At 47.5% G+C, this 26,220-nt stretch overlaps 2 protein-coding genes across 2 annotated transcripts; one reads left to right on the forward strand and one right to left on the reverse strand.

Annotated features, from left to right (window-relative positions):
* Positions 1-638: 638 nt before the first annotated feature.
* LOC135898973 (TNF receptor-associated factor 6-like) lies at positions 639-8,182 on the forward strand. Its single transcript, XM_065428234.2, has 2 exons — positions 639-1,023; positions 6,987-8,182. Exons 1-2 carry the CDS (start codon positions 739-741, stop codon positions 8,025-8,027), a joined length of 1,326 nt encoding a protein of 441 aa, XP_065284306.1. The 5' UTR covers positions 639-738; the 3' UTR covers positions 8,028-8,182.
* A 5,920-nt stretch (positions 8,183-14,102) lies between these two features.
* LOC135898126 (translocator protein 2-like) lies at positions 14,103-25,503 on the reverse strand. Its single transcript, XM_065426877.1, has 4 exons — positions 25,378-25,503; positions 24,169-24,294; positions 17,247-17,462; positions 14,103-14,564 (listed from the first exon to the last, which is right to left on the reverse strand). The coding sequence occupies exons 2-4, from the start codon at positions 24,274-24,276 to the stop codon at positions 14,391-14,393; spliced, it is 498 nt and encodes a 165-aa protein (XP_065282949.1). The 5' UTR covers positions 24,277-24,294; positions 25,378-25,503; the 3' UTR covers positions 14,103-14,390.
* Positions 25,504-26,220: the final 717 nt, after the last annotated feature.

Here is a 26,220-nt window from a genome sequence, read left to right on the forward strand (position 1 = left end):
CGAACCACCAACTTGTAATCATCGGCAGGAAGGGGGGGGGGGTTGTCGGAGCTTGCGCTTAGTTATTTAGTTAGTTAGACTAACGTTTAGTTAGTCAAATAGCTGTGACGTGACGTGTGGAATACGCACGCGCAAGGTACACCTCTAACTAACCAGAACCATGGAGCCGCCGTGGCGTTGGGGCACCGCGGATGGGCGCGTTCGATTCGCACCCGGGCCAGACTTTACCAAATATTGTTTTGAAGGACATACTTTACCTAATTTACAGGAACCTTTCTGAGAAATCTGACGTCAATTCGAGCATTTTCTGAAATGTTTTTACTCTGCGTCCTCAGCCATTTTTGGTACCCTCATTCGGTCATGCCACCGACAAGACGCCGGATTTCCACATAATGAGGCACATAATGCTTTCCCATTGAAACAGTGAGGGATACAGATGAGACAAAGAATGCATACGCTTGCGCTACGGGTATTTGTGTCTTATCGCCAGTTGCCTCGACTGGGCGGTAACAGAAGTAATGGAGGCACGTCTTCTCATGAAATATGACGAAAGGCAAAAGGAATAAGAAATAGAAAAAAAATCCTTAGATAGTACACAACCAGCACACGTGGCAGCAGTCGCTATCACTGAGATATTGACGGCGGGTCGGGGGTAAACGAGATAAGGGGGCACAGCGCTTGAGCGAAACGACGCCAGTTCGAGCCGCTCTATCAGAGAAGACCGGCGTTTTGAACAATATGGAAACTAGGACCCTGCAGTACACGCTGGTCGGTTTCGGCGAAAATTTTGACTGGAAGCCTCTGCATTTCGTTAAGCCCATTCCACGAAACAGGCAGTGCAGTGTTTGCGGACTCGTGCGCAAGACTACCGCGCTCCTGCCGTGCAGCCACGTAGCCTGCCATCCTTGTTACGCACAGTGCGGAGCGGACGACAGGCATGCCTGTCCGATTGACAGGGAAAACTTCCCTGAAGAAGACGTTGATTGGAGAGATTTCCCTGCCGACAAGCTGCTACAAAGAGAGGTAAGCCAGCGCGCCCGTAACGAAGCGACAGGTTGCGTTCCTTTACGTGTGAACTAAGTAACAAAAAGTTGTAGCTTAGGGGGCAAGAAGCAGCACCCAAGCATTCAGGGACGCAAACTCCACTGTGGGGGATTAATGCTCTTTCGTGCTCGCGTTTGGTCCTTTTGTGCGCCAGGAGGTTTGCGTGCCCCAACGCTTGGGCATGCGGCTTGCGTCACCTAATATAAAAAATGGCTGTGGCTTAGGTAAGGTTAAGCCCAGGATGCGAAGCATACTAGCCTTTATTTTAGTTGTTGAACCACTGTTTAGCCTGGTGAACTGCTGTTGCTTGGCTATATTTGGTTCGGCTAGACGAAGAAACAACTCATGCATTACTTCTTCGCCTTCAAGAGTGGAACGCGACAGCGTTCCCGTCGACCCGCCAAGGGGTGTAAGACAATGGGCTACAGGGCAGCGACTACGCGCCCCGCATTGGACGCGGTGAGCGTCGAGCAAAGCAGCGTTCGGCGCGGCAACGAAATGTGCGCCTGAGCAAGAGACGCACGCCTTAGAAACAGCGCGTTTCTAAGGCAACACCGCATTCACTAGAGGCGCTTTTGTACCGCTTTGAAGCGTTGTACTCGTGGCTCAGTGGTAGCGTCTCCGTCCCACACTCCGGAGACCCTGGTTCGATTCCCACCCAGCCCGTCTTGCAAGAGTTGAGCCAAAGCCACTTCTCCTCTGTCGTGACGTCACGGTGTCACGTGATTTCATGGTCACCGCCGCGCCTGAGGAGCTGGGTTGAGCCCTCGTAATATGCTTCGCATAAAATATCTAATAACGGCTTGTCATCCCTCTGTTTCCGCTGCAGTAGCTTAGTGGCTGTGGCGTTGCGATGCAGAGCTCGAGGGTCATGAGGTCGAGTCTAGCCGTGCCAGCCGCGTTTCGATGGGGGCGAAAAGCAGACGCGCTCGGGTGCTTAGATTTAGGAGCGCGTTCACGAGTCTCCCACTACGACGTGCCTTAAATCAAATCGTCGTTTTGGCACGTCAAAGCTCAGAATTTTGAGTCCTGACTTTTCGAGGGCTGGCTCCTAGTTGCCTTGCAAGATCGGCAGGTATCTGACGTAGTGCAAACGAGCTACAAATATAGAGAGGACCGACGTGGTTACACGCGCAAGCACGGACGTCAGCTGCTACACCAACACGCAGTTGGGCCGTTCCATCGTCACGCTATCATCGTCATACCGGCGTAATCTTTTCGACATCGTCATCCCTTTGACGCCCTGGCGTTGTCTTCATGCCGTCACCAGTAGACAATCGTTGTCATGCCGTAGCAGTCATTTCGTCGTTGTCATTCTGTCGCAGTGATTCTAATACCGTAATACAATCGTCTTCAGGCAGTCGCGTTTATTCTATCGTTGCCATTATTTGGCAGTGATTCAAATATCATGCCGTATTCGTCACGCATTCATGGCCGCTGCATCACACACATTGACCTAATAATTCATGTTTCGTCATGTCATCGTCATCGTACAATTTTTTATTGTCATGCCTACATTATGCGCGCATCACCTTCACACAGTCATGGTCATTCCATGTTGTTCATTGTATGGTGGCCATACAGTCGTCGTCGTTTCATCGTCGTCATGCGTGGGGTGCGTAGGATTGAGCGATCCATATTTCTGTTGAGCGGGACCTTTCTCGGTGAACTTGTCTGCAACTTGGTTGTGTGCTTAATACTTCAAATGGTCACTAAACAAGAACAGCGTTCTTTGCATACACCACTGAAAGATTTCCTTATATTGTTACGGTGCGTAGGACCTGCTTATATTTAAAAAACTCAGTGCCCTTCCACTAGTGAAGAAGGATGACTAGCGTAGCTGTGTGTGGCCCCATTAATGGCAAACTGCCCCTCCATCGCGGGTTGGCGCGGCATTGCACCATCTTCGGGTTCGGCTCGCGTATGGGGAGTGCTTAACGTCGGCTTCACCTCCGCCTCGGGTCGGCCCGGCATTGCTCCATCTTCGGAATCGGCCCGCGTATGGGGAGTGCTTAAGCCCTTTACCTCGGCTGCGGGTTGGCGCGGCATTGCACCATCTTTGGGATCGGCTCACGTATGGGAAGTGCTTAACGCCTGCTTCACCCCCGGTGCGGCCGTGCGCGGCATTGCAGCAGCTTCGGAATCGGGCCTCGTTTGGGCAATGCGGCATACATACTTCTGAACCTCCGGCGCGCTTTGGCGCGGCATTGCACCAACTTCGGGATCTGCTCACGTATAGGGAGTGTTTAAATCCTTCACCTCTGGCGCGGGTTGATGCGGCGTTGCTCTAGCTTTGGGATCGGCTCACGTTTGGGAGGTGCTTAAATCCTTCACCTCCGGTGCGGCATTGCTCTAACTTCGGGATCGGCTTACGTATGGGGAGTGCTTGAATCCTTCTTCAGATCCTGTGCGGGTCGGCCTGGCATTGCACCATCTGCGGTATCAGCCCGCGTATGCAGTAAATACGTAGCCATAAACAGCTTCGCTGTAATAACGCACACAATTGGGCGCGAAGGAACTGAAGTAGATAGACGTAATCTCGTAGCGAAAGTTCGTCGCGGGAGCACATGTCCAGCAAGAGGTAGTTTGTAGCAGATGCTGTGATAAGTGCATTTGTCTCACAAAAGAAGAGAGTATAAAGTACAACTTGCACCAAACATTTTCGCAGCTCTTTTACTCTTCTGATGCTTGGGGGCTGACCCGCCGTGGTTGCTCAGTGGCTATGGTGTTGGGCTGCTGAGCACGAGGTCGCGGGATCGAATCTCGGCCACGGCGGCCGCATTTCGATGGAGGCGAAATGCGAAAACAACCGTGTACTTAGATTTAGGTGCACGTTAAAGAACCGCAGGTGGTCTAAATTTCCGGAGTCCTCCACTACGGCGTGCCTCATAAACAAGAAGTGGTTTCGGCACGTAAAAACCCATAATTTTTTTTTGCCTGCGGGCCTTGACTAATAGAAGTAAACGAACCCAATGTATGTCGCAGTGACATCAATTGTGAAAGAAAAAAAAAGTTATCGAAAATGTGACTCGAAATGCCAAAGACGTCGATGTTTCGTGCAGCTAATGTTTCGTAAGGCTTCCCTGAGCTTGCAGCTCACCTCAGCTGATACGTGAACAGGTCTTTGCAACTGCTTGCGCGTTTTGAGACTGCGTCACCGTGATGCCACTGAGACTTCCAAAGCCAGTCGAACTTTGATTGCCTGAAATTATACAAGCAAGATAAGTGACAACCGAACGGTTTATCTTTTGACGATTGAAACGTTGTATGGCGAAGACGTAATCTGAATAAGGCAATCAGTGAATTGGGAACCAATTTCCTTCCCCTAATCTTAAAATAGTCGCAATTATGCGCCACAAAAATACATCTTGTCGTTTCAAAGTGATAAAGTAGTTATTTGCAGTTATCGTACCATACAGTTGTTCAGAACGCATTTACCTTCCTGGTCCTGCTGCCTGCGACAAGATCGTTTCTTCGCTGAGCTAACCACTTCGTTGTCGAGGCAGGATATAGTAGATGAGCTACAGCGGCGTCCATACGCATACGACAAACTATCTGCTGTGATGCCCTTGCTACGCACTAGCCCTAATGAAACATTAGACACACGCTAGAGATTGAACAAATACGCCAATAAAGAATAACACTACGTGCTAAACCGCTGCCAGTGAGAAAGGCAACATTCATGCAAATGAGCAAAGCCTAAAAGCTGCACATTGGCCAGCGCAGGTTCAACATTTTTGACGGCAGAAACACCACCCGATTAGTGACCATAAAGACAAAATAATGCATTGTTGATGAGAAAATTTGTCTTTGCCTTTTTGGGGTATGCAAGTTAAGACACATTGAATTGTTAGTTTATATGACAACCTCTAAATAAATAAAAAGGTACAATTTTTTTCCTAGTGTTACGCGTTTTCAAGGAAGCGTTTTGCCGCAAAAATTTTTAAAGTAAGCTCATTATTAGCCGAGGTAGAAATATTTCAGTGCCGCGAACTCATGATATCAGCAAGCGGACTCCACTGCATAATGAGACTCCCTCTGCACTCGCGCCATCTAGCCTTCGCAAGCGAAATTCTTTCCCTGCGTTCTCCCATGCCGGACCTCGAGGAGCGCGTGACACATACGTCACGGGCCCCGCCTTGATTTTTTTCTCCTCACTTTTTTTTTCGGCGATGATGGCGGCGTTGCGTGCAAGTAGTTATCGTTCCGCGCAGCCCACGATTTCACGCGCTGTACACAAGGACACATGACTAGCAGTATAATTGAGTGCTACACAAATACTAAGGCAGAACAAGTGGATCGCAGAGCACCATCACGCTCTGGAACACGATACAAAATGGCATAGTTTCGGTACCTGCGCACGTTACCGCATGACGGTGAGAACAAGCAGACGAAGCGGAAGTACATCTGTCTTGCCGCGGTGCGAAGTAAAGCAAAAAAAAAAACACGCAGACATTCAGTTTGTGTGTTTTATTATTTCTCTAAACTTTAATTCATCAATTCAAGCAGCAGATCACACAAATAAGATTCTCGAAGTCACGTGCCACCACTAGCGACGTCACACTGCGGACACGACTACGTAGCCACAGGGGCACGTCTACGTCATCCTCCGGCTTATAGCGCGGCGGCCGTGAGAAGGAAAAACGGCGTTAGGTTTGAAATTTCAGATCTTTTCCGCGGCGCTTAGCGATGTAATTCTTTGCAGACACGATCGTTATCGCGCATTGTATGCTCTGTGCTTCTCAGCTCAATATGGCCAGACCTGGTGAGGGGCCCTTTAAACACGGAGAAAGTGCTTCAAAAATTGGCCGGTTAGACCTACCGGCCAATCGAAACGTTGGCCAGCCATTCTGAGGCACTTAATGCCTGTTTATGTAAATTCTATACCAGTGTGCTACTTCATCTTTGAGCCCCTTTCTTGATTTTGGAAGGGTCACGAGAAAGTCACTGTCGCATCCTCGGTATATCTGGTCAATAATTGCGTCTCGATAACTTGCGGAATAGACATTTTAAAATAATTTAGGAATAAATTCTGAGTTTTTACGTGCCAACATCATGATCTAATTATGAAACATTCGGGGACCAAGGGGGGGTGGGAGGATGTAAGAAAGCTAATTTTGAGCACGTGGGATTCTGGCTCGTGTACAGAGAGCATTTGGTGGGCTACTGCCAGTTCCTTTTTCCTGTTCAAGCTACGGAGAATGTCTTCTTCAATACCAGATACCAGCTATACTGTACAAATTCTTAACTTGTACCAAATTCGAGCTACCAGAATATAAATTCAAGAAACATGTGCGAAATATGCTTTTAAACTTGTAAGAACCATTCGAACAACATCTTTCTTTTGCTATCTTGATATATATTTCATTTTTGATGTATAAAATTATTTTTTGCCTTTGCACAAGTGTTTATAAAGATTTTTTGACATCTATATTATATGCAGTTATCTTGTGCACTGAAAGTGTTGCGTTGAGTGTATTATATTTCATGCCTACATATTTGTACAGCGCTTCAGATTACTTTTGCAATCTGTCTGCTGCTGTTTAATGGGTCCTTGGGCACTCTCAAGATGTCTGCGTCATCATTTCGCCCAAGAACCTCCTACTCGGTGTTGGAAATAAACTTCACTTAACTTGACTTGACAGCTGAACCTTCGACGAATTATGTATAAAACCTAACGAACTCGACCTGCAGATCAGATTTCGATGATAGCCGCCGGTACACGCCGCCATCGAGGTGCTTGAGTGTTAGTTGTTTTGTAGGCACAAGTAAAGAGTTAGTTTCGCGACTCACAGTGACGCCACCGTGTTATTCTTCAACGTCACTACAACGTGACAGTATATCAATATGTACAGTGTTTGTAAGTTTCACGCCGGCATCATGGTGCTGTGAAGTGCATTTCTCTAACCCGAAGTGGCGAATCCATTCACCCTCTAATGCAGGTGAGATGCTGGAACCATGGAAGTGGCTGCATGGAGGTGATGGCTATCTCTGAAGTCTCGAAGCACTTTCACACGGAATGCGAGTACCACTGCACCGCATGTCCAAGATGCTCAGCAACGGTCCTGTGCAGCTATATGCGCGAGCACCTCGGAGCTAACTGCCACACCCTTACAGTACCTGACGTAACAGAGTCTGGTAAACACTTAGTCGACGCTGTCGAAAGAGGAAGCATTACAGACTTAGAAAGGGCACTGGAAGAGCGGGCAGCTGAAATTAAGGCACTTCTGGAGCGAGCATTCAGTCATAATGGCGCCATTTGCGACAGCCTCACCGAGCTATCCCAAACCATCAACGCTTTGAAGGAATCAGTGAGTGAAAATGCTAGACCCGTTGGACGAATCAGTGATGAATTACAACGCATTCTGAACGACATCAGCACACTACATGAGGAGCTTAACATTAAAATAGCAGATGCCAAAAAGCACAGCGCACAACAATTTTCCCGTTTCGTAGCTGCGGTCGAAAGCGCAAAAGAAGATACAAAAGTAAGCAACAACGCAGTGATGCAGAAGGTGGAGGAAGCACTAGCACACACGAAAAAGAATATAACGCGTTGCGAGTTTTTTGTTCGTGAAGTTAATTCGCTTGAAGCCGCGGCGGTGAAAAATGGCTACGCGACACAGCTCAGTGGGCCTGTCTACCTGCGCGGTTACAACATATCGCCTGGTGTTACGATGAAAAATAACAAAGAAAATAGTATGTCCTTTTTTATAGCTCTTAAGCTGCACAGAGGTGACCTCGACGGAGTCGTTCAGTGGCCATTTGAGCACCAAATCAAGCTAACTATCCTACACCCACTTCAAAATGGAGACAGATCAATAACGGTTAAGACATCCCGCAATCTAATATATTATCAGAAACCAACTGAATCTAGCAACGAAATCGTTAAGCTTCTTCATGAGGGTATAAATTTAGACGAACTAGAGCATGGCGGCTACGTTTGCGACGACAAGCTACGTGTTGTGTGGGAACTTCTTTAGGGATCACTGGAAGCCGCCATGAACGTCAAGGAAGCGCGCAACGGATGAGCGAGAAGGAACGGAGTGCAACGGAGCGGTACAGACTGTTGAATGGAGGCTGTACCATAAAACATCCTTTGGAACTGTTGGAATTACAGATGTTGACAAACACCCTACTTTTGCGTCGTGACATTTTGATTTCTCTTTCTCTTGGATAAAAGGCAGATGGAGGGGCAAGTAAGCCCTAAAAGAAGAGTGCTGTATTTTAAATCACGCACCGCCTCTATCCACGCACAACTAATTGCTGAAATGCGTGGGTGCACAGCGCATGTTTGCCAAGTGGTTGCTGCCAGCAATGTCGCCTACGAAGTGGTCGAACAGTCGCAGTTCCGCAAATGCAGTTTGCAGGGTGAATAACCAGGGAGCTTTAGCCAGCAATCACGTCTACGAAAATAAACCTAGTTAAGACGCGATAATTTATTCCGTCCGTCCGTCCGTCCGTCCATCCATTCGTGGGGGCCGTCGCGGCCCACACAAAAGGCCGCAGTTCTACCAGAGAGGTCGCCTTCCGGCAGAATTCGCCGCCCGCGTTTCCCGGTAAACATTACGGTTACATAAGCTGCAGTTGCGGGAAAGCGTTTTACGAAATAATCGATGACCGATGCCGCTTGTCTGCCGCTTGTGTGGGCGCGGAATAAGCGCGTGTCATATTTCAGCGCACTGCCCGATTCGACACCGCTGCGTTTCGATCCAGATCCAGCAATGGGGCGTGCGTGTACGATTGCAAGGTGAGTCTGGGACGGAACTGAAGCTGCTTCCGCAGGCATTGTGGTCGTGTGATGGCTGCCGGCGTGTTGTCCACGAGTACGTGTAGCAAATTTTTGACCGCGTCCGAGTGTGCGTTCTGGCTGTTTCGCACTGTTTATTTACTATGACGCCAATTCGTTCAGTGAGAAACGCGCTTCGAGTACCCGAACGACAAATACTCCAAGAGCGTTTTCTCAAAACCCACGTCAACGCCAGCCGTGTTCAGTGGTGCGAACAGCGGACGCATTCGGCCCAGCTACGCGATCGGTCACGCAACCGTCTGCCTCGGTTAGAGCGCATAGAGCTCAAAACACTTGTTTGTCTGCACCGCGGCGAAGCACTTACCAAATTGCAAGTCGCGGCTGTCGAAGCGCGTTCGGTGATGGCGGCTCGTCGTCCTCGCTGTCCCTTGACGAAGTGGAAGGGTCGTACGCATAGGGCTGTATTTTGCGCATCCGCTGTGGAGGCCCCTCTACATCTGAGCCGCAATCGCCACTCGTGCAGGCACCTTCACTCGCACCTTTGCATGGTTGCGCGTTAACGAAACACTAACAGCCAGACGTCAAGCAAGCCGCCGGCTGCCCACCACAATTGCTGCTGCTGCTGCAAGCTGGCACACATGACGTCACCGTAGGCGGCGCGCAGCCCCACTCTTCCGGGCGTGTAGCCGCCGAACGCTCACAATCAACAAAAAATACAGGCATCCATTAAATGTATGTGAAATACCCACTGCGTTTTGGAACAGTAACGTCGTCCAATTCAATTTTCGATGTTTTCATCCTTTTTTTCATATGTTTGCTCAGTATTCCTTTTGTGTGCCCAAATTCCTCGGACGCCAAAGAGGGACAGAAGGATTAGTGGATGGCAGAGCGAGAGAGAGAGCAACTGGACCAAAGATTTATTGCAAATGGTTCATGTCGAGAAAAAACGTTTTTCCAAGCAGTTCAGTAAACTCCCGCTTGCATTTGGCCACTATTCTGCATGCGCTTCCAACACCATATTTATGACAAGTAATACAGCATGTAGACGGCGTCGTCAATATGTTTTCGCTTGGCTACACTTCGGCAGCCAACACATTGACAAGTTCATTATCGCTGGATCGAGAAAACATACAAGCCGCAAGCGGCCGTGCGTTCTAGGAGGGGTGCCATCTTGTAACGGTTCGGAAAGCGAACCGCTCGCTTGTCCTTGAGCGCTTGACCAAAATGGCGTTTCGTCAGCGAAAGCGCGATTCTGACAAATCATTAAAAGGTTGCACCAAAGGTGCTGCTGTCTGATTTTCGGCAGTGTTTTGCTTTGCCACATGCTGCTCGAGTAGTCTTGAAGGTGGCGTCACCCCACCTCACAAAGTGAACAGCCAAAGCGACACCAAAGGTCAAGCAAGCATTTTGTTCAACTCGGGGTCTCGAGAGTTCAGAGCGGGACACAACACCGTCCCAAACTGAAAACGTGAGACAGCAGGAGCAGGGCAGTAGAAGCCTGCCTTAATCAGTACGCCTGGTCACATTATATACCGGGTTCTTCAGCGAACACTTTCAAAAAATTTTTAAATTGCCTTTGGAAGATGGCACAATATTCTAGTCCATGATATGGTATACTCAAAGAGGCTGACATGCACAAAAATTGAAATGCATAATTGAGTAATTAATAAAATTCAATAAGTAAGGTTTTAACTAATTACTCTGTGGCAGATATGGCAACTTAGAAACTATAACCAAGTTTTTCGCAAGGTGAATCTACTTGGAACGAATTCTCAGGATGACACCGTTTTCTAGATATTATTTCCCGAACCTTGCGGAGAAATACATTGGCCTTCAAGTTACCTCCGTGCTTCAATGCGTAAAACGACGTTTTGTTAAGGAAGTAAGTGGAATGACAGTGCATTTTCACCGCAAGTTTGATGGCGCATATCTCGTAAATGGTGTCATCTACGGAGTTGTCTTCTGGTGGATATGCCTTGCAGTCTTATACGCTGGAACGTGAAAATTGCATTACGTGCCATAATTGGTTGAAAGCGTAATTAGTGAATTTTTCCTAATTAATATTTTATGCGTGTTATTTTTTTTGGCGGGCGGAAGTAATGTCCACCTGTTCGCGAATACCAGCTCATGGACTACAACTGTGCCATCTGCCGCAGGCAATAAAAAAAATTTCGAAATTGTTCACTGAAATACTCTGTATATGTGCACTATTCGGCGCCTCGTTCACCAAGGATATTGAAGCACTACCTTACACAATGCAGACTGAAAGACGCAGGCTCTCATGTTTCAAGCGACAACGTACGCGCTCCTCATTGTCGCGAGACAAGCTGAAATTTTCGCGGGCCGCACAGGCGCAAGCCAATTGGTCAGCGTAGAATTCGAACAAATTTGAATCTAGACCATGCGCGAAGGCAAGGGGCAGAAGTAAAAGAAAAGCAACGACGTGGGACAGGAACTGCCCAATGCTTGGTTTAGAATAGTACGCATTTGGGCGGGTGGGTTCATGATTACGAGCAGTGAACAGCGCTAAACAACAGGACAAAGAGAGGGACACAAACAACAGCACTGACAAACAACCAAATGTCTTTATTCTTTCAGTCAGCGTATATATACTCCACCGCTATCTCAAGGCACAGAATCGACAGAATTCAGCATGCTGCAGGGTTAAAAATTGCAATTAACCCACCCTGGTTGCTCAGTGGCTATGGTGTTGGGATGCTGAGCACGAGGTAGCGGGACCGAATCCCGGCCACGGTGGCCGCATTTCTATGATGGCGAAATGCGAAAACACCCGTGTACTTCGATTTAGGTGCACGCTAAGGAAACCCAGGTGGTCGAAATTTCCGGAGTCCTCTACTATGACGTGCCTCAATATCAGAAAGTGGTTTTGGGACGTGAAACCCCATATTTAAAAAGGATTGCAATTATTGCGATAGGAAGTCAATCTCCTTGGCAAGGAGAGAAATGGAGGGAAGGCTTACAGAGGATTCGCCGTAATTGTGAATGTGGAATGCTTCGCAAATAACACGTGCGGGGTCATCGCGGTGTTTTGACAGATAGGTCACATCTTTAAAAGACGGCTTGCAGCCGCATTCATTGCAATGCAGTGATAACTCACTTTCTCTAGCTCGTTTTTGAAGTTTGTTTGAGTGTTTGCGCATGTGGTCATTGATTCACCGCCTCGTTTGACCATTACAAGAACGCTTGCATGAAACAGGAATTTTATAAACCCCACAGTCACAACATTGAACAACATTGAACAACAAACCTCTGCCTGTGCTGCTTTTTACAACTATTTTGGTTGTTCTCGGTCACCCATTTGACTTGATGACACAGGCTACCAAGTTTATTTCTGGCATTGAACAGCAACCTAACGCCTGCCCTGCTGACAAACTTATTGAGATTATGCGCAACCTGATGCACATATGGGATAAGTGCAACCATTTTCTGTGAGCAATTTTTAGATTGTGTAGCTGCCGATTGTTTTCATTTAAGGCTCGTTGCGAGGCTTTCAGCGATGCTATTGCCTGGCTACCTGCAATTCGAAGCTTGCATCTACTTGGTGGCTAAAAGACCTGGTGAGGGCCGCCTTCATGCAAAATCTTACAATAACGCGCTTAACAATCTTTGAGTGTGCGGAGGAAAAGGGAAGAAGGCTCTTATGAGATCAAGATGTATAACCCCAGCATACATCATGTAATGAGAACGTTAGCTCCAAGTCTAAGAAACGCAGCTTGTTTGAAGGATGCTCCGTGGTCAATTCAAAGGAATCCAAAACGATGCGGAACAGGTCAAATACTATAGCAGTAGTAGGCTGCGCGTCAGTAGTGTTAGTATTGTAAAAAATGTAAAAAAGTCATCAACATATCGCATCACTTCTACAGTGCTCGTTTGACTAAGCTTAGTTCTAAGATTGCGGTCATAGCTGGCCAATGAAGTGTCGCTAAGAACAGGGGCTATACATGGACCGATGCACATGCCTTTCTTTTGTATAAAAAGCTTATCCTCCACGGAGACGAAAGTGGAAAGCATGTAAAACCTTAAGAGCTCTAAAAACCTGTCGACATTGATACCACACGCATTCTGAAACTTAAGAACACCCTATTTTTCAATGCAATGGCCAACTTCGATGCATACATCTTCTTGAGGCAAAGAGTAATATAAGTCCTTGATGACGACGGAAAAAGCTCGGACAGCCTTTGGACATTCCTCACGGAGAAAGGCGGAGATAATATCTTGCGTCTTTATTAGGAAGGGGGTCATCGATGTCGAAGTGGCACAAAAACGTTTATGTCAGTGAAACGGGGTGGTGCATCAGTGCATGATCACATGCGCGAACACTCAATCAAAGCTCAAAAACGAGCTAGAGATAGTCAATTATCACTGCATTGCAACAAATGCGGCTGCAAGCCGTCTTTTAAAGATGTGACCCTACCTGTCAAAATACCACGATGACCGCGTACGTCTCATTTTCGAAGCTTTCCACATTCATAACAGCGGCGAAGCATGTGTAAGCCTTCCCCCCATTTCTCTCCTTCCGAAGGAGATTGCCTTCATATCGCATTAATTGCAATTTTAACCCCTGCGCATGCTGAAATCTGTTCATTGTGCGCTTAGAGATAGCGGCGGAGTATCTATATGCTCACTGAATGAATAAAGACACTCGGTTGTTAGCGCTGTTGTCTGTGTCCCGCTCTTTGTCCTGATGTTTAGCGCTGTTTACGGCTCGTGATTGGTTTAGATTATCTGCCTTTTATCTATTTTGGTATTTCGTTGGGCGTACTTTTCAATCAGTCCAGTGTGGCCCGTACCCTTTGTGGGAATGAGCCATGTTTTGAGGTAAGAACAACAAACACCACCAGCGACATCTGACTGCCACCACAGCCTGCGCTCAACTACCCCCAACACCTGCCGCCGTAGCTCAGTGGCTGGGACCTTGTGCTTCTGTGCTCGAGGTCACGGCTTCAATTCCAGTCATGGCGGCCGTATTCCAATGGGCGTGGAATTTCAAGAACGCTCGTGTACTGCCCATAGAGTGCAAGTTCGAAACGACGATTATGTTGTTTGTGTATGCGCGAGCAGTCTTTCCTCAAATTGAGCGAGTGATTTTTTCTATTCCTGTAATAAACTAAAAAGAAATGATTGCTTCACCTGGTTGTCTGCTGTCTCCGACTACATATGCTTTTCCTAAGCCATTGTATTATTTCTGGTGCAGAAGTAGATACGCTGGCAAACACACTACGGTGCGAAAATACGCCCCTCGTTAAAACAATGGGCTGCGAAAACCACAGCCTTAATGATCTAAAGCTTTCGTTTCGAAGTGAAAACCCACTTTCTTTATTTCGCACCGCGTAAAAATCCCACGAGTCCCTACCGCGAGGCAGGCAGTGCAAAGCCCACGCTACCTCAACAGTCCGCCATTCTCAAGCACGGGAACTTCGTCTGCTTTCAACCGAGGCACACCGGAGCACGCCCCTATCTCCCCGCAACCGATCACCGCAGAGACGGTAAGCGGGCAATCTCGCGCGCAAACCCGAGTGACGTCACGTGCATCGCACAGGGGGCGGCGCCTCGCGATTGTTCCTGTCGAACGCACTCAGTCGCTGGCTCGGCGCCTGCTCCAGCGCCACACGCGGCAGTTGAAAGTCGCCATGGCGAGCGTCCAGGCGATGCAGGGCAGCATGATCTTGGCAGCCCGGTCGTTGATGGGCAGGTACATGTGGGCCAGCAGCGCCACTGTGCCGCAGAGCAGGTTCATGTCCACCATGGCCTGCGACCCGTTGTCAGTCCAGCGTAAGCATCAAAGCTCACCAGTCAGTCGGGGCGCAAACATCACTCATGGCGAAGCGACGGGGCTCGCCTAATCGGGGAATCTTGAGTACGTGCACTACAATTCGCTTCTATGAAGCGCACTTCTCTTTAGGGAATAATATATTTCACCTGCAAATTACCGGCTTCCTGCCACGCTGAAAAGCGTCTGCAAATTTACATGAAAGGCCGCACCGCCCAATTTCAGGCCAATGCAGACTGGTTTGAAGGAATGCAAGCGGGAATCTATGCAGTGGCGGTATTACTTCCTGTTTCATATCCTCGGACAATGAGCATAATTCGTTACTCTCGGCTGCCACACTAGTTTCATTTAGTCCATTCGCAAAAGGGTTGCTATCTGACCCGCGCAAGGAAAGCCGAAATGGCGGTCTGCACCTACATTGTTAAGGAAACATTGATGCCAGGATAATTTATACTTTAAGACGACTATATGAAGGTTTTTTTACATCACTCGATAGAACGATGGAAGCAGTTGAAATAGGCACCTCAGTTTTGCAATAACGGTTGAGAATTAGCACGCACTATTTATTTTCTTTTGCTTAGTAATCTCGCAGTTTAAAAAAAAAATTGTCCAGTCATTTTGTTATACCGGTGCTAACATAAAGGCTAGAAGCTTAAAGGGACTGACAACCGATTTTTAAGGACACTGTTTTTCGTGGTGCAACAAAAAGCTCATCCTCGGCAGTAATTACACCCGAATCGGTTACATCCAAAAGCGCCTGGACATTTTTGTAAGCAGAATCTTTCGATCTAGGCAGCCTCTAAGAATGAAAGAGCCTCTGTTCCAGGAACGCTGAGAAGTGAGAGTGATGTTGATGCCCTCCTTGGTTATTGTGAAAGCCGCCCATCGTTTTGCTTTCACAGGAGGGAGTGCAACTGTGGTTAACCGCTTATATTTTGAACTTTTCGACCACTTCATAATATGGAAAGCTGATTGAATAAGTTTGACTTGTTGAAGAGACCTCTTTTATATTTGTACCGCGTTTCCGCCCAAGTAGACGCCTGTATCAAGACTGGCTGGCTCCCGTCCTTATTCTGTCAATAGACGAGCCGAGCCAACTGATCGAAAACAAAAGCGAAGGAAGCGCCACTTTTCCACTCACTACAAATGAAGGCTTATGCACACATTTTAAGTTAGAAAATGCTTGTAATAAAAAATGTACTGCGTTTCAATACTGATAAACACACCAGGAACGGCGTACACTAGTAGAAGGTCACAGGATAGAACACTTACGCATCTTCATGTTTTTGCCGCGTGGGTCTTGAAAGGTCAGTTTTCGCGACTTTTATTGAAGAAATGAATTTATAAATCCACATTAAAATGAGAAAAGCAGTGCTAGTTCTAGTCAACACGGTGGTCAATTTTTTCCATTAAGAGGGTTCTCTCGATTCATGTTCTGAGCGGTTGTTGGTGTCTTTAAAATGTAACAAAGAAGCCCGTAATAAGTTTAGGAGACAGCAACAAGCGAAGGAACGAAGAACGATACGGCAACTTTACAAGAGAGGAATACATCAGCATGACAAAGAGGAAATAGAGGTAGCAGATATTCAAGGCGAGATTAGGAAAGAAATGGGAGTCATGAAAGAACATATCTATTCCGCACGGAAGATAACCTGTGTTCTATTACAGCTGCAGAGGTAACGTTACAGACAAGCAAAGGAGCACCGTCGCGAACAGCGGGTAATAAATGGCACGATGAAATAAGAACACTCGCAGACACAAGAAGGCCTTAGCTAACGCAAGGTGGGGGTAATGGGAGATCGCTTTGAGAGGCCTTCGTCTTGCAGTACTCAAAAATACGCTGATGATTAGGATGATGATGAGTGTGGTATTACTCCGCATAATTTATATATATATATATATATATATATATATATATATATATGTATATATATATATATATATATATGAACAGGATACCAGACCACGTCTGGCATTACTTCGCTTTTATAGTGCTTCTCGACGTACGGAAGAGGGATAATTGTTTTAAAATCAGCAACGTCCTACACGGACGCCGCTACAAGAAGGCTCGAGTGGTTCTATAAACTTTTTTCGCAATAATTTTGCAATAAAAATAGGTAGCTTCAAAAACTTTTATACGAGGATGGGCAAGCTGGTCTGAAACCCGAAGGACAAAGTTAAGTAAACCCATGTATAGCCCATTATACTGGCACTGGATGAACAGCTAAATTGAGAGAGAGAAAGCGGGAAACGAAGCAAAGGCTGGTAGGTGAACCAGAATAAATTTGTTTTCTGCCATGCATTGGGAGAAGGGAAACATATTTAAACGGTTAGGAAGGGAAGAAATCAGTGCCGAAATCGAAATCGGCACATCGAAGTCAAGGCGGCTTCACAGGGGGCTTCAGACGTGGTAGACGCGACTATCACAGCCTATCTCGGGGCCCGTACACCGCAGGAAGGCAACAAGCACGCTGGATGCCTTCAGAACGCACGTCCGTCGCGACCAACTTCCTGTTATCACGGCCACAGTCGTGGTGAACGAACACAGAAGTGCAAAATTTCGCTGTAGTATTCTTGTCACGAAACTCTATTAGAACTTTCTTCTGTCGCCACGTTAGGAAACCACGATTCACAGCGTCCCCAACTGAAAGGCTTCCTCACCAGCGCGAACTTCTGCTTCGAATAGAAGATGGCCGGCCACGCCCAGTTGTAGCAGAGTCCGGCGGCGAACACGGCCAGCGCAGGCCTGGCTGGACCATGCAGGCCGCCGCCGTCCCTGAAAACCAGGTAGCCGGCGTAGCCCATGGCGCTGTTGAACGTCACCCACAGCACAAGCTGGCCGCTACTTCCCGGGTAGTTGCGCACCAACATACACCGCTGCACCATTTCGAGAGAGCGATGGTATTCGGTGAAAATCTCGAAGTCACAGGGTACAGGTGGTCAATCCCGTTCTCTTCCAGTAGGTGGGTACACTCGAGACTTTTCAGTATTTCTATCGTCGAACGTGCTGTCGTGCTTAATAATGGCTGGGTTAAGTTATTTTAGGTAGTCTCAAATAGATAGATAATTGAAAAAAAAATCGGAAGCGCACAAAATGGTGGTATGACATGTGCTGACCGGTGCTGTCATTTTTTGTTCTTTGTGTCCTGTCACCATCTCCAGAGCCCCTTCTGCCTTCATCATGTTGTCTTCGTTTTTTCAGCACAGTAAATGTGTCAGACTGTCATGCGTAAGTCGTTTTATATTTGCATGGTTGCAGCTTCTTGGAAGGTATCACTATTACACGAAGCTTTAGCTTGGGGTATCCTGTCTGAATACATTGCACAGAAGAAATGGTTTTTTTGCGGCAACCAGTACACTAAATCTGATAAGGTTTGTTATATTTAAAAGAAAAAGTTAAAATATAGTCATTGTTGGTTAGAAAATTTTGATTTATGCCGTGAGTTTAAAAAGAAATCCGTTAAAAAACGCAAATGTTGAGAAAGCGAAACTATGAAGTTTGCAACTCTGGAACTGAGCAATGAAAGCCGATATCACAATTATGAAAGTAGCAGCTAATAGTACATATAAAGCGGACAAAACTGTTATATTTTATACAGCTCTGAAGTAAACAACTAATATGTGAGTAGAACTTTTGCAAAAGCCTTGCAAACAATGCAACTAATTCATGTAAGATGTGAATCGATAAATCAAATTTGTCCAATTGGGATGCTCTGACGGATTCAGTTTACAGAACAGCGATGTATGTTACTTGTGCAGGGCTACGAATTTGTCAATTTCTTGCTTCCGTTTATTTCAAGCTTACCAATATTTGAAAGTTCTTTTTAAAAAAATTACGCCCTATATGAAAAGTCCGCTTCCAACAATACTTTAGCATTTCCTCTAAAATACAACAACTTTAATTAAAATCTGCCCAGTGGTTATCTCAAAAAAGCGTTTCTGCGTTTTGCACCTACTTGAATAGGCCGCGTCGGAGTTGGACCTGAGCCACAGTGTTAGAAATAGGTCCTGAGCTAAAGCTGTCTCTTAATTTTCTCCCACAAAATGTCCTTGATGGGCCGAGTGAAAACACGGGGAGTGTGGGAGATGCAAATTCTAGTCGATGAGCAAAATGAGAACAACGTGAAAGCCAACGTTACGGCAAGTGAACTTGTCTGTTTCAAAGGAACATAAGCTCACCTCGGCCCAGTATATATAGTTAGCTTGTGCCGAGAGATTCGCGACCATCGTTGCTAATCTTATAATGACCGCATATAAAACTGCATACCATGTCGTGAAAGCTGTAGCAATTTCTAGAACTAGCCTGAACGCCGCGGTATTTCTCGTAATTTACGAGGACGCATGCATATGTAGTATAAATACTCAACCAGCACTCGCCCGACGCCAGCTGCGCTTGCTGTGATTATTAACACGCAAGAATTCTATGGTCCGTTACGCGAAAATCCGGCGTCGTAGTCGGCGGCTGACCGAATGATCGTACCAAAAATGACCGACGGCGAAAAAGTGAAAAAAATGCTCGGATCAACGTCCAATTACTCAGGGAAGCTCCTGTAAACAAAGTAAACTAAGAGATGCGAGAAGAAAAATTAGTAAATTTTGGTCTGGGTTTGAATCGAACCCCGGCTTCCGGGGCGCCAGAAGAGCACACTTGGCCGACGCCACGGCGACAGGTCCGCGGTTCTGGTTGACAAAAGGTGTGCGTAGACAGCGCCTCCTCTAATTTGGATGCCTAGAACATGAGGCGAAATCACGCAGCCCTTTCATTTTTCCTACTTTACACTCGGTATGGTCGCTAGAGCCCCTTGCGGTGGACGACTGCGACACGCCGGCAGCTGCATCGCCGAGGCCACGACGAGCACGCGACGACTGCACCCTGTGATCCACGCGTAAGCATACAACATTCATACTATTTCCGCGTTAGCGCGGCTTAGCACCGTGTGTTTTGCTGTGCGTCAAAAATAAACACTGCAGCTTGGTGAAAAGGGCCAAATAATACCACCTATCTTGCAGACGGTGTGCTTATCCTCTGCCAGGCACATTAAGTTTGTCTTTTCGACCGAGAACCGGGTGCTTAATGCCGCGTCCGTATTTCTGACTTTTTTTGCCTTGTTGTTATTCTTCCATGCACAGGCATGTTTTAATGAGCCGTGCGTCATTTTTTTTATTCACAAATTCTCCAGTTTGCTTGCAGAAAACCAAAAGGGTTAGGACTAAAGGCATGCGCCTGAGTGAGGTCCTGACACCTGTACAATCTGCGCTCCAGCGAAGCAATCAAGACAGCGTAAGAATAAGGAGAAAAGGAGAAAAAAAGACATGGGGGGGGGAGTGATTTGAACAAGGAATTCATCAGGCAAGTTCGACAAAAAGTTATACTCTGCAAGCTAAGGAAAATAAGCACAAGATGTGCAACCATAAAAACACAGTCATAATCGCACCCTCACAATGCTCGTCCAGTCAGAGGAAAAGATACCCGGGCGTGCCTTTCTAGGAAATACGTTCCGACAGAAGTTTTCTCGACCAGTGGCTAAGGGAAGGTCTAAGGATTCAGTGCCATCAAGTTAGCCTGTAATGCTCTGTAATGTTCAGTGAGCACTTTCACACTGTGGAATTGAGGAAAGACTAACGAAACGGCTGCTGAAAGCAGCTGTCGTGCCCGGTGTTTTCGATCAATACAGGCCTCACTAGACCACGGCCTCCTGCGCCGGGCGAGAGCGCCGAAGCTACCGACCCAGGCTGCCGGCACCAAGCTGCGCCACTGGAAGTCAGGTGACTCGAGGGGGATAATGGACCTTAGAGTGGGATCATCATCATCACCATCAGCCTGGTTACGCCCACTGCAGGGCAAAGGCCTCTCCCATACTTCTCCAACAACCCCGGTCATGTTCTAATTGGGGCTATGCCGTCCCTGCAAACTTCTTAATCTCATCCGCCCACCTAACTTTCTGTCGTCCCCTGCTACGCTTCCCTTCCCTTGGAATCCAGTCCGTAACCCTTAATGACCATCGGTTATCTTCCCTCCTCATTACATGTCCTGCCCATGCCCATTTCTTTTTCTTGATTTAAACTAAGATGTCATTAACTCGCGTTTGTTCCCTCACCCAATCTGGTCTTTTGTTATCCCTTAGCGTAACACCTATAATTCTTCTTTCCATAGCTCGTTGCGTCGTCCTCAATTTGAGTAGAACCCTTTTCTAAGCCTCCAGGTTTCTGCCCCGTAGGTGGGTACTGGTAAGACAGCTATTATCGTATAAAACCCCTTAAAACTTCGTAAGGTAGTGACACTCTCCTCCTCCGCCTTCACTCATCCTCGTTTCTCCTCTCTTTCGCGTTCCCTCCTCCACCGTAGCGCCGCCTACACTGCTCTAGCGTAGCAACGTCGCCAACATACGCTCCTCGCCACTCCGTAGACGCTGCTCGAGCAAAAATGGCGCTGATGCACGGCACGAGGGCTCACGTGATGCTGTTAGGCCAATAGCGACGCGGCGTCGGCCTCGACCAGAGCGCGCGAGGAGGAGGCGGCATTCTCAAAGCGTGACACTACTTTACGTACTTTAAGGGGTTTTAGAGTGTGGGATGGTTGCGAGCGCTACCCCGCGATTTCTGCTCGCAACCCGCGGCAGGGCGCCTCCAAAGGTAATGGAAGGCACGCCCAAGGCATTTAGTTAGAGCAGGCGTAACGTGGTGCGTGCATCATTGCACCCTTCACGTCGGAGGCATTTGCTTGACTAAAGATGTTCCGCGTGCGCATTGGACACGTGAAGGCCCAGCTAATGGGGAGGAGGTGCCGCTACGTCATGAGTGCGTAAAATGAGCGTATGCAATAGAAAGCGTTCGTCAATTTGAGGAAAATGAGACAACCACCCGATTTGGCCTAACCGAGGCCACGGTGAAAGATATATGCACGTCAGGTGGCGCACTTCTCGGCTTACCATGCGAGGCGCGATCGACCAGATAAGGTTAGCAATGTCGCCCGCCCGTCCGTGCACTCATGGCAGCGGCTACCTCTCGGCGGTATGACGCAACTTCAAGACAAAAAACGTTTTAACGCGACAGCGTTAAGGGCTCCGTGTCGCAGAAAATTTGGCGATGGTGTCCGGCGTCCACCGTGGGTCGTCGCTTCGGCAAAAAAGAATTTTCGCACCAAATTTCGCACAACGCATACCCAACCGCTCTTCTAACAGCAAAGTTACTCTTTCCTTGTCTTTAATTCTTTACAAAGTTATTGCTCGGAATTTTGAGAACGGCAGCCCACAAAGAAATGCAATGAAAAAAAGAACACCAATAGAGCATATCTAATATGTATGCTCTTCTCAGAGTGAAAAATTAAAAGTGCGAAACTATAACAGGAGATCGACCCATGCAAGAGCGCGCGTTTCTACCAGAAAGCTTCCCTTCGTGCATAGCGTCTGACGGCTGCGATTGCCGGCGAACATTACTTTTACATAAGCTGCAGTTGCCGGGAAGCATGAAAAGCAGTCAGGGGTCTTTTAATGTTCTCGCGTTCCACTCCTAAAGGCGAAGCTTAAGCACCCTGGAAATTTTTTTTCATCCCCCGTTGGTATAGCAACCGGTGCTTCAAGCGAAATTCTAAATGATCGAACGACGCATGAAAGTAGGCCACCCTGGTCAGGGGAGAGGGCATCGCCTCCATGAAGCGGATATGGAGACGCGACACCTCGTGGAAACGGTGTTGGCTTACATTGCCCACCCGTTCCTTGTCCGCGCACGCTCCCGCCTGCGTTATAACAGAGCTAGCCGATAGATATCTGTGCCGTTGCTGCTTGATCTGATCGATCACACCTCGCGAGTGTCCTCGCCAAAAATGTGCTAGGTGTCCTTAGCTATCGCCTAATAGGCGCGGGGCGAAAGCATTGTAAAGCCTACTGTAATTCACCTTACTCCACTTTATTCCACCTTAATCCTCATTCACCCTCATATATTCACCCTAATACACCTTAATCCACCATGCTCCACCTTAATCAACTAACTTATCAGTCATTAACTTCACTAATCATTAATCATCTTTTATACAAGGCTGGACATGCTCTGTTTCGCTTCTGGCCTTCCTTGGATCACGCGATGCTTTTCTGTACCTCACAACGCGACCTTGAAACTTACAGGTCTAAGGATTTCGCCTTTAAAGAATGTTTACTTACACGCTGCAAGAAGTGCAGTTTGAACGCAGTCGAAAACTTGCGCGGACAAGAAAGGCGCGGCAAAAAAAAAAAAAGGTCAGCGAGGATTACGATACTCCCTAATGCAAAATTTGAGCGCCGCTCTATACTTGTTTTAATTTCGCGGTGCATTGGCTGGCGCATGTAAATCTGAGTAGCGCGGCACGTTGCAAACAGAGCGATGTGTGAAGCGACTGCCTCGCTGGATCGCGAGAGCCAGCGCGTGGCTGACGCGTGGGCGCTATTCACAGCAGCCGCCGCCGACGCCAGACCTCGCAGACTACGCGCTCTGCTCTGGCGCCATCTCGTAGCTATCGTCGCCGCACTACGCTTTTGTTATCGTCCTTTCTCCGTTCTCTCCTCCTCCGCTTTCTGCCCCATGGTTCAGCTGCACTCGCCTCCTCAGCTTTCCTCCTTGCCTCTTTCATCCTCCGCTGCGCTTCGGGTTCGTTTTCATCTTTATCTGTGCTCGTTCGCTTCGTTACGCTAACGATCACCGCAGGAACGGGCGCTCTAGAAACAGTTCACCAAAGGACCTACAATGATTTCACATTTCTGCACTAAGCAGTCTTAACTATATCTGCCGAATTCGGTCACTACTGCCCTTCAGTTGCTGGGCAAAATTTCGTGCCGTAGTTGACACTAATCCAAGTTCGCGCAAAGAGTTCTTTGGGATCTCCTTGTGAGAATAGCATTTCGGCCTGACGCTATTCCTTGACGTTATTGGCGCGGACATACACAACACCGTTGCTCTAAATGTTTCTAAATAACTATAACGTTCCGCTAAATATTCCCGTGATCTTGTTCACGTCAGGTGGACAATGACTTGCCATGTAAGGAGCATTGCTGCTCAAGCTACTTTGTGCCAGATAAGTTTCTGATACAAATCATAGTGTGATGTAATATAAAATCGCAGATCTTCAATTTATACGTTGTGTAGCTCTTGAGTTAGCCTCTTTTAAAGTGTCCATACGAAGGCTGTATGGCAACAAGAAATATTGGGTGGAAGAAGTAGGAAGGCATGGGGCGAAAGCCAGGAGTGCAGACAAAAGTTTTCCTCCAGGTAGCGACATGCGACCGCTTTCAAAAATATTTGCCGCGCGCTGTTCGAAATATGCGTCGCGTATACTCAGCTTCCCTCCCCACAAAATTCGCGTCAAAACGGCGGTGGCTACAACATTCTGCTGCCGAGAACTAAGTCGTGGGTACGATTCCCGTGCACGTGAAAGAATCCCAGCTAGTAAAAATTAGTGCGGTGCCCCCAGCTGGTCAATCTCAGACGTTAAACTTTCGTGGATGTACGTTGACGTCGAATGAGCATATTTTTTTTCGTATTCTATTGTCACAGCCATGCAACGCCGAATTTGTGACGTCATTCTCCGTGGCTTGACGGCACGTAACTGACTGACCTTGACAACGTCGTCGTGCCTGGTCTTGATGATGTACAGGCCGGCCAGGCCGCCCAGGTTGGGTAGAAGTACCCAGCAGGCGGCCTGGGTGGCGTCCTTGGATTCCATGCTTGCCCGACGTCACGCCTGCGACGAAACTTCGTCACAACATGCTCTTTCGCTAATTAGCTACGTTTGCCCGATAATTCCACGTCGAGCCGGCCTGTCAAGCTGCAAAAATAGATGCTCAGGTTCATGCAAACGCTGGCGGATCGGGCAGAGCGATCAGCGAAGGGAGTTCGGGCAAACCGCCTGCGACAGTTGAGTTGATTGCGCAAACCGGCATGCTATGACGCGTCTAAACGCGGTTGGGTGGGGCCGAGTCAACTCGCCTTCTCCCTCGACCGGGGCATGCGGGATAAATGTAAACGAAGCTAATGCCGTCTTCAAAGTGCTACTGCACACAAGGTCACTCATGACTCTGTACCGATATTCGGATCTCTCTTTTCGGTCAGCTGCAACGTATGGCGATGTCCATTATGTATGCTTATGTCGAATGCAGTTACGTGTGTTTACAGCACGACATCTCGATTATCTATCAGTATTATTGCGGCGAATTTGAAAACAGCTGCGCCGTCAGTTTCGACGCTACAAAATTGGTGACGTTGGAGCGAGTACAGCTGCGGAAAACGAATTATGCGATAAACGCTACATATTAACTTCCTTGAAGTCTCAAACACCAAGGCGTACCCGCTGTGGTGGCTCTAGCTCAGTGGCCTTGGCGTTCTTGTAGTGTGCACGGGGTCGCGGTTATTAGTGCCGGCCACGTCAGCCGCATTCCGATGGGCAAGAAATACGGAAACGCTGGCGCACCGCGCATTAAGTGCACGTCAGATAGTACCGGGTTCTCGAAATTCTTTCGGAAACATAAACAACGCCGTTAATCCACTCTGCTGTTTGTAGACGTTAAACGCCCTGACCAAATCAAATCAGGAATGAAGCGCATCAGTTAGGTCGACCGGAGCTGCACTTTTGACCGTTTGTTACCGTCGTCGTTCACCACCGGTCGAATTTCGAGCGGCACTTGTACATTGCTCTAACAAGCTATGGTAATAGTAATCTCATTACGTTGTCTGGTCCTGATGACTTCGGTTTAGCGCATGCATCTGAAGACGCGCTTAGCCAGAAATCGCAGAGTGCTCTGAAGCGCAGCCGACCGCAAACGCTCACCATTTCTGGCTCAGGCGTGTTTTTCAGGCGCCATGCCGACTCCCGTGTCGCTTCCGAAGAGTCGTCATCTTTCTTTTCTTCCAATGGGCGAGCGTGCCGTTTTCGCAGGCTGTTGCGGCTCATTTTCGTACTCAGTGTGGCTGCCGGAGCCCTCCGAATACCTCGGGCTTTTAAAAGGGCAATTTACCCGCATACTTATTAGCTTTTTCTTGCTGCCGGCAAATTCTCACTTTTTTTTTGCAGAGCTATGGCGTACATACTCTGGGAAGCAATTAACTCTAATTGCGCATTGCCTTTTACCATTAATTGTTACCATTGGTGTTAGCGCAAGGGATGAAATAGAACGACCTTGCACGATGACGAAGAAGATGATGATGACGTTAAAGTATTTGGCACATACCTACTCATGGGGATTGACCAAGTGTCGGGCAGATTTGACACATGTGCTAAGTGGATCGATTCAGAAATCCATAATTTTGATGAATAAATTACAGCGGGCAATATACAATACGATTCAGTAAAGAGTCATTCTAATTGAACGCTGAAAAAGAAAGACAGTGTGTATAAATTTTTTAAATGAGGCAATAGGAGAAAAATGAAATTAATAACACTATTAACAGCGAAATAGGTTTGATTCAACAATGAATTTCTCTATGGCCATGAATACATCCCCGTATGAATGTCCAAGCACAGAAGCTCCGAAGGACAGCAGCACCGGAGAGTTCAACGGCAAGATGAGCTGTCGCATTGTAATTTGCAATGTCCTTTTTCTCAGGGAGGAAAAACATCGGTAGTCCATTAAGTAATGTTTCATTGTTTCTAATGCGTTGGAAAAGTGACACA

This window comes from Dermacentor albipictus, chromosome 10 (genome assembly GCF_038994185.2).
Source record: "Dermacentor albipictus isolate Rhodes 1998 colony chromosome 10, USDA_Dalb.pri_finalv2, whole genome shotgun sequence".
In the NCBI taxonomy this organism is placed as follows: domain Eukaryota; kingdom Metazoa; phylum Arthropoda; class Arachnida; order Ixodida; family Ixodidae; genus Dermacentor; species Dermacentor albipictus.